This window comes from Hesperophylax consimilis, chromosome 25 (genome assembly GCF_061612785.1).
Source record: "Hesperophylax consimilis isolate HC1 chromosome 25, BYU_Hcon_1.0, whole genome shotgun sequence".
Classification (NCBI taxonomy): Eukaryota; Metazoa; Arthropoda; class Insecta; order Trichoptera; family Limnephilidae; genus Hesperophylax; species Hesperophylax consimilis.
Window position 1 is genome coordinate 23,991,806 of NC_142860.1, and position 8,240 is coordinate 24,000,045.

Below are 8,240 nucleotides of genomic sequence, written 5' to 3' on the forward strand. Positions count from 1 at the left end.
TCTGAGGTTAACTCTAAGTCTCAACACCAGGTCAACAGGTCAACCCAACTAGTTAACTAATAGAGGATCATCTGCCAAAGTTGTATAATGTTATTAGTGTTATGATTTGCACTTAACACGGGTTGGACATGTGAATAATCGTGAACTGTGGACATATTCTTATCACTCAAACCGCCGAGACATTTCAGTTGAAACTGGTTTTACACTGACATGGGTAGCCGGGTCGCTAAATCTGAAACAGATAATAAATCATCTCCTCTATTTGCGAAACTAAAATAATATTCATAAAATATTTGTACAACTAATGCAAGCTGTAATAAGTTTTTCAACTCAGTGGGTTTTCTCCATCTTTTCCACTCAATAATTTTTCACCAATAACAGTTATTATAACATGATAATGACTTGTATTGTACCTGCGTATATCGTTCATACTCAGTTAATTATGTTACGTACTATACACTTATTATTGTACTCCTGAACAAATTACCTGTAACAATGTATGTATACACATTTAAGCCTTCAAGACTTAAATAAATAAATTAATTGATAAACAGTTATAGAATTCACAACTAAACTTAAAATTTCCAGTTTAAAAGTATATAAAGTGTAAATTTTACGCTGCTCGTAAGATCAGAACAGTGAACTACTTGACCTATTACAATGGCGTTTTTTTGTTTAAAAAGGTCTAACCCACCAAACGCCAAACCGTGTACATAAAGCACTATGGCTGGCGTTTTTACTTCTATTTCAGTACCACCATGAAATAGAATTAAGTAAAAACAGTAGCACTACGTGCTAAGCCTTAAACCAGGCTCAAGGCCGGCTTTACCACACCAATGTTGAACCGTTAGTAAGAAAAATTATTAATCTAATTAGTAAGACGTTTATTGTTTGAGATTTTCACGGCCAAAAGTATTATAGTGATTTGGGGTACTATGCCATGTTGCGCTACTTTCTCCTTTAGCCAATGTTTCAGACAGCGATACAGTGTCTATCATTAGGGCTGAGGTAGCCCCACATGGCATAATACCCCAAAAATAAATCACTATCAAATGGTTATTGTTTTATTCTTGTTGTACACATTGTTATTAATATTATTTCTTTGTAATATGTTTTAATGTTAACCAGTTGTCTGTTTTGTACAATGTTTTGACCGGTCGGTGGCCGAGTTGAAATCGCGTTTGGGTCCCACCCAGACGTAGTGTGTTCAATTCCTCGGCTGGCTAAGTCCTCCATCACAACACAAGCAACATTTTCAGCTTACTGTGGTGGTAGTAGGAGATTTTCAAATATTGTCAGGTTATTCGTAACCCGGGAATGTTTGTCTTTCTTTAAAAAAAAAAAAAAATAACCTTTAAAAACTTCTAAAAATTGTAGACCACCAATAGAAATAATAATAACAATCACGAAACCGGTTTTTGTCTGTTGTATGAATTCATAATATTATGAGTATTGGTGTGTCCACAGACATGCCCCCGATGTGTGCCACTTTATTTATATAATAATTCTCTCTCAAGCTTATTATTATTTTACCATAAGTGTGAATTTTTCAACAACGAGCTATAAATACGGGAGCAAACGTTTCCATCTTATCATTAACAGTTCACTAAGCAAGGAGAACAGTTCTAGTGATATCAATATTTGACAGATAAAGCTGTGTAGTAACCAAAAAACTTACAAGATCAATTCATCAAAACATTCAAGAAAAAATGGACTCCATTCTACCCCTTCCAAAATTTACAGAACTGAATGACCTCTGCAGCAAACATGTAAGTCTTATTATATTAGTCATACTCGTAACGTTTTTTTACCACACTGTTTAACCAGTTAATTAAACACCTCCTCTCTAATTTAATGGAGAATAAATATAAAATGTAAATCAACCTTTAAAAATTGGCATTCATGTTAATTCAAATACCTACCTAGATCTGACTGCATACAAAGTACCTACTCACAATGATCTTGTCATCTTTTCGGATGGTACTCATGGATTGTTCAATAATGCACTCATTTAAAAGTGTATCTATTTATTTCTTTCTTTTCTATATTGGTGGGAACTTACTGAGGGTGTTCCAAAAAGCTCCCTCTTAAAAATTAAGCATTATTTTTTTATTGACGAATCTCACCTGGTTGGCTAGGATGTTCAATAATACCCCCACTTCAAAAAAATAATGTTTTTTATTTTTTTATTATTATTTTCCAGGCTGGTGGACAGATCATGTTTGCAACAGATGACTATTTCGCCGTCGCCGAGAACATGCTGGAGGACACGGACCCCATCTTCATCGCCGAAAAATTCACATACTTCGGAAAGTGGATGGACGGCTGGGAAACGCGCAGGAAGAGACAAGCAGGCCACGATTGGTGCATCGTCAAGCTGGGCACTAAGAGCATTATCCACGGTAATAATCCAAAAACATTAAATATATCAAAAAAAATATTGATCAACAATATTTTGTTATGTATCAGATTGAAATTGTAAACACAAATTTACTTTCGTCTCCATTTTGTTTCAGGAGTTGATGTAGACACAGCTTTCTTCACCGGCAATTACACTCCCAAGTATTCCATCCAAGCTGCCTGCCTTTCGGAAGAAGGTATGTTCATTATAGTAAAATTTATTTATTTGCATTAAACAAATAATAACTGTGACAAACAATCAATAAAAAGGAAACGAAAATATTAAGAATTGCTTCTGTTTAATTTAACAATTTTTTTTTTTTTTAATAATGACATTATTATTCCATTCAACAACTATATTTGTGTTTTAGAATTAATTGCCCATAACTTATTTGTTTTTATTATTATTGCTATAGAGGAAGAGCTTATTCCCGTGAGGAGAAACGAGATGGGCTCAGCATGCACTTCGGAAGAGCTTGAAGATGTCGAAAGGCTTCATTCCGAAGAATGGCAAGAAATTATTCCCAAAACTGGACTTAGGCCAGGATATGAATCTACCAGACACAATTACCAAAAGGTAAACATTAAATCCATTAGTTCTGATAAATCAAACCACTGCTGTGGAATTGTTCAAATTCATTGGTCGATCCACTGAATTAATTATTTTTTTGAATTTAGATATCTCTTTCACTTGGCAATCTTCATTAATGTGTTCCTTTTAATATTTAAACTAATTGTTTATTTATTTTGTTTACAGGTCATAATAGATGAGTGTTTCACCCACCTGCGTGTAAATATGTTCCCCGATGGTGGAATAGCCCGCCTGAGGGTGTTTGGTGTTGCCAGACCAGAGGGAGGCATTCCTCGCCTGGTGGATGGGCGTTACATGATGGATCTTCTGGAAATGAAAAATGGTGGAGTTTGCCAAGGTAATTAATCACAAACACACCAATTTACAGCAAAAAATGGCATTTTTACTCAATTATACAATATTTAAGAACTTTAAATGTGGTAAATATATTTTGTCATGGCAACATTGGACAGTAACAAAATAGAATCATTTTAAAATTTGAATAAAATGTAAAAAGTTTTTAAAGAGCTGTCAATTATCAAACAAAAATATCTTTGAACTGGATTGTTTTGTTTGAGTGAGTGAGGTTTTAATAGTTTTGTTTTGTTTCTAGGTTATTCTAACGCTCACTACGGCCACCCTAGGAATCTGATCAAGGCTGAAAGATCGGTAAACATGGCAGATGGATGGGAAACTGCCAGAAGGCTGGACAGACCTGAAATTATTGACACCAATGCTGATGGCACACTTAAAGTTCCCGGTAAGTTATCCACATATTCTATTAAACTCTTTGGCAATCAATTATTCATCAATCAATAAACATTTTTGTGCTACGGTTGCAACTTGAATCAAATCTTAATACAAAATAGAATTATGCGAGCAATATTTCAATAACCATTTTTAACTAGCGCCATTTAGTAACGTAAACTACAAGTTACGAATTTTTCAATATTCAACCTAAGTTCAACCCAGTTCACTTTTACACCAATAATTAATTATCCAGCATATAAAAATAATTCTTATAAAAATAATTCATCTGTAATAATTTATCCAGCATATAAAAATAGTTCATTTAACGCGATGCCATACATAGTAATACAAAATCATGTGTTTTTGGTTTGAAAATTTGTTCACCTAGAATAAGGAAGTTGAGTGAAAAATATTTTGACTTATAAAAAATATGTTCATGTAGATCAAAAAATATCGATTCTAAATATATAAATATATTTCTATATTATTATTCTTACAATTAGTTAAACGTTCTTGAAAAAGCATTCAATAGCAATATACTGTATACGCTCCACGATTGGTCGAAAGAATTCTGTCGTCACATGTGTCGTGACTTGTACGTACAACGGAACACCTATGGTGCATCTCTTTCTATTACATGAGAGATGGTCGATTTAGATGAGAGAGGTGTATAGGCCAAAGGTTTATTTGGGTTTGTCAAATATATGTACGTATTTGTTATTATTATTATATGAAATGGATTTCTAAAGATACATATTCGTATAGTGCTTTATAATAATATGTTGTTTATTGCATAACTTAGATGTTTTTATTATTATACATGTCACAAAGCATGTGATACACTTCAGGCCGCCGGCCGCTCAGAAAAGTCTCACAGTGAACTGGGCTGTAAACCGTTATTTTACTTTTGGTCTTTACTTTTCTGCGCGGTGGTCCTGAATTCGCGCGGGGAACGTCAACAAGTAGCGACGGCGATACCGTACAAGTACCGTATCGGGCGTGAAAAGCAAATATTCTAACTTAAAATATTAATTTAACTATGAAATCTTAATCAATTTTCTTTTTTTTTTAATAACATCAATTATAATAGACGGTTAACATTGGTAAAAAAATTACTGGAATTCCTTGTTGAAGAATTAAATTTTTTTCCATACATAATGCTTAAGCGACGTGGTTTTCACAGTTCTAATGACGTCACACTACACCCCGCCTGTTACCGCTCGGATTCCGCTCGTTTTGGCGGGCTTAATAAAATTTAAACTTTGAGAATTAATTTAACTATGAAAACAAACTTTAAAAAAAAAAAAAAAAATACCAGTATTTAAGTTTGAATGCGAACATTGATAAAAAAAAATAAAAAAAATGGACTCAACTTCCTTATTGTTTCAGATGCTTTAATTAAATACTGCGAGTAGAATACATCTTGGCCTTTGAAATAATCGAGTAATTTTTAGATAAGTCTTTTTATAAGCCCAGAAAAAAATTATGTATAAGGCCTATGAAAACTGCTTTAAAGTTCAAAATCTCCTACTTACGAACCCATTTTCGGTTATGATTTTATTGTATAATGTGGAAAATTAAGTTATTTATAAAAATTAATATTTATGCCTGAAGTTCCACAAAATAAAATAAAAGGCACTTTTTGGCCATGTTTTTTTCTTGCAAAAATCAAAACGGGCGGATGGTGTTAAGCGGGAATTTAAACCTTATCGCCATCTACGTAAGGGTTGTTATTGATAGCGGCTCAATTTAAAATATTACATGACGTAGTGCATTGCCTTAAAAATAATTCTTAAGAAATAGTATCTACTTAATGAGGTACCTACCTAGTTATTATTGATTAGAATTTATTATTTTCATTTTTCTGCCTCTTTTGGTTCATTTTATTAATTGTTTTTTTTTCTTTACAGGAAGCGAATGGGCTGTCTTCAAGCTGGGCCAACATGGGATCATTACAAGAATATGCGTTGATACAAGCCACTTCAGGGGCAATTTCCCAGACAGCGTGAAGATTGAAGGAGCCTTCATCAGCACAATAGACTGGAGCCAGGAAAATGAGGGTGAAGCTAAGTGGGTGACCCTGCAACCCACTACCAAGGTAATTATTATTATTATTATATTTATTTTATGTGAAACCGCACAAGAGTCCCAACTGCTCCCAGCCATCTGGAGCCAGTGAGACTAAGGAAATCCCAATTGGGGTATGTTGTGAGGCTGGAGGTAGTGGAAAGGAAAAGGATATGAGGTATCTTCCGCTCTGGAATGAAAAATTATTGAACTGAATTATAATTATTTATTTTTATATTGTTTAATTATAAGAATGTCAGCAGCCATTTTGAAATCATTTTCATAAGATGGCAGCCATCTTAATCTTATACAGCCATCTTGTATTTTTTTATAAGATGTAGCAGCCATCTTGTATTTTTTTACAAGATGTAGCAGCCATCTTGTATTATTTTTAAATGAGAGCGGCCATTTTGTTTTCTTACAATAAATTTATTCTAAATATTAGAACCTGGCAAATCGATTCATTGTTGAACTTTTATCCTTAATAAAAGTGGAGGTCTTCAACTTTGATAAAAACATATCAGCCGAAACAAAGATTTCATATCTTCGGGTTATAATAGGTTAGGTACCTATTTCATCATGAGTAAGTACTATCGAAACCACTTTAAACTGGCGTATCAAACTAACTTTTATGTATCTTTTTGTTTCAGCTCTCTGCCGATGCTGAACACTGGTACGATTGCTTTGTCGAGAAGAAGTTGACGCATGTACGAGTTACAATGGCTCCCGATGGCGGGATTTCTAGAGTGCGTCTCTTTTCACCAATGTTCATAAGCTGAAAACATCCGTACAAGGAAAATCGTATTATTAACACTAATCAACAAAAATCATTGAATAATATTCATGTCTTGGTTTAAAACGAAAAGAATTCAGACTTTGGTGAATATTTGAGAGTATCTGTTAATCAACATACGAAGATTTAATAACCTCGATTTAAGAATCTCGTAAAAGAAACAAAAGCGGAAACATTTTGATACTTTTTCAAAAAGATGTGATATATTTGTATATATAGGTTAATTGGAGAAGGTTTTAGTTTTGCCAGAGTTGCATTTCATTTGCAAATCAGTAGATCTGATACAAACAAATTTATTATTTTTATTTGATAGGTGGTCTATCGAAACACATGTTTACCATTGTGAAATTTTATTATGTTATTATAATAATATGTCAATTGATTTGAACATATTAATTATTTTAGACTGTTAGATATTAGATTAAGATTCCACGTTGACGTGCAATCACATTAAAATGATATATAATTTTAAAATTTGCATTGACTGCAGTAGGTTAAGGTTTTTGTTACAAATTGTCTGCTAGACAGATAATTAAAATGTGTTTACAATTTTGTGATGTATTGTGTTTGTCAAATAGGATTAATTTCGTATTATGTATACCTGCATAACATAATACAAACAGTTACCTGAATTTATTGAGAGACTGGTTCTCTTCAATATTTATATGATAATTTTGTATTATTAGTGAAAATAATTTATTTAATGAAAATAAATGAATGTTTTGATATATATACATATTATATGTTTTATATCATCCCTTAAAACACCCAACAACCATCTCTATTTGAGCATTTGAACGAACGGGAGCAAGTCAGTACACACGGTGGGATTCAAACTCAATCCATTATATTGCCAGTCAAGCAACCTATCTGTCTTGAAAAGTGGTACAATAATTTAGCAAAAATAATTGAATATCCAGACTTTTTATAAACATAGATAGTAATTTCTGATCTTCAAAAGAAAGACAAAAAACTTACTTGGATATATCAACATTACAGTGCAAATTATAAAGTACATTATTAAATTAACAGTTTTTTTTCATAAATAATATACAGGGTTTTCCAATAAGAGGTGTTATTTTGATATTCAATCGTAAAAGATCAATGGTTTCGTTGCTTGTGTGGCACGTAGCGCCGTCTTGTTGAAAGTAAACGTTGTCCAGATCAATATCATCCAGTTCCGGCCATAAAAAATCATTAATCATCTCTCGATAACGCAATCCATTCACCGTAACTGTTACTCCAGCCTCATTTTCGAAAAAGTAAGGTCCAATGACTCCGCCGGACCATAAAACGCACCAAACAGTCACAAGTTGAGGATAGAGAGGCTTTTCAACAATAACTCTTGGGTTTTCCGAGCCCCAGATGCGACAATTTTGCTTGTTGACGAAGCCACCGAGGTGGAAATGGGCCTCATCACTCAAGATGATTTGCATTTGATTCACTCAAGTGAATTTTAATAATTTCAATGCATTTTTGAAGCCTGTATCGTTCCATTTTTATTAATGGCGTAGTTTTTACTTGTCAAATGTCAAAAAATGACAGCTTTAAAAGTTACATCTACCGAAATAGCGGGCTATTCAAAATAACACCTCTTATTGGAAAACCCTGAACATCCTAGAAATTAAATATATATCCTAGGTACATTTTATTGCACAT

The 8,240-nt window shown here is 33.1% G+C and overlaps 1 protein-coding gene across 1 annotated transcript; it reads left to right on the forward strand.

Annotated features, from left to right (window-relative positions):
• Positions 1–1,607: 1,607 nt before the first annotated feature.
• Positions 1,608–7,266, forward strand: LOC149411695 (allantoicase-like). The gene is made up of 8 exons (XM_089646645.1): positions 1,608–1,769; positions 2,204–2,402; positions 2,517–2,597; positions 2,817–2,977; positions 3,158–3,329; positions 3,585–3,731; positions 5,632–5,819; positions 6,439–7,266. Exons 1-8 carry the CDS (start codon positions 1,710–1,712, stop codon positions 6,565–6,567), a joined length of 1,137 nt encoding a protein of 378 aa, XP_089502771.1. The 5' UTR covers positions 1,608–1,709; the 3' UTR covers positions 6,568–7,266.
• Positions 7,267–8,240: the final 974 nt, after the last annotated feature.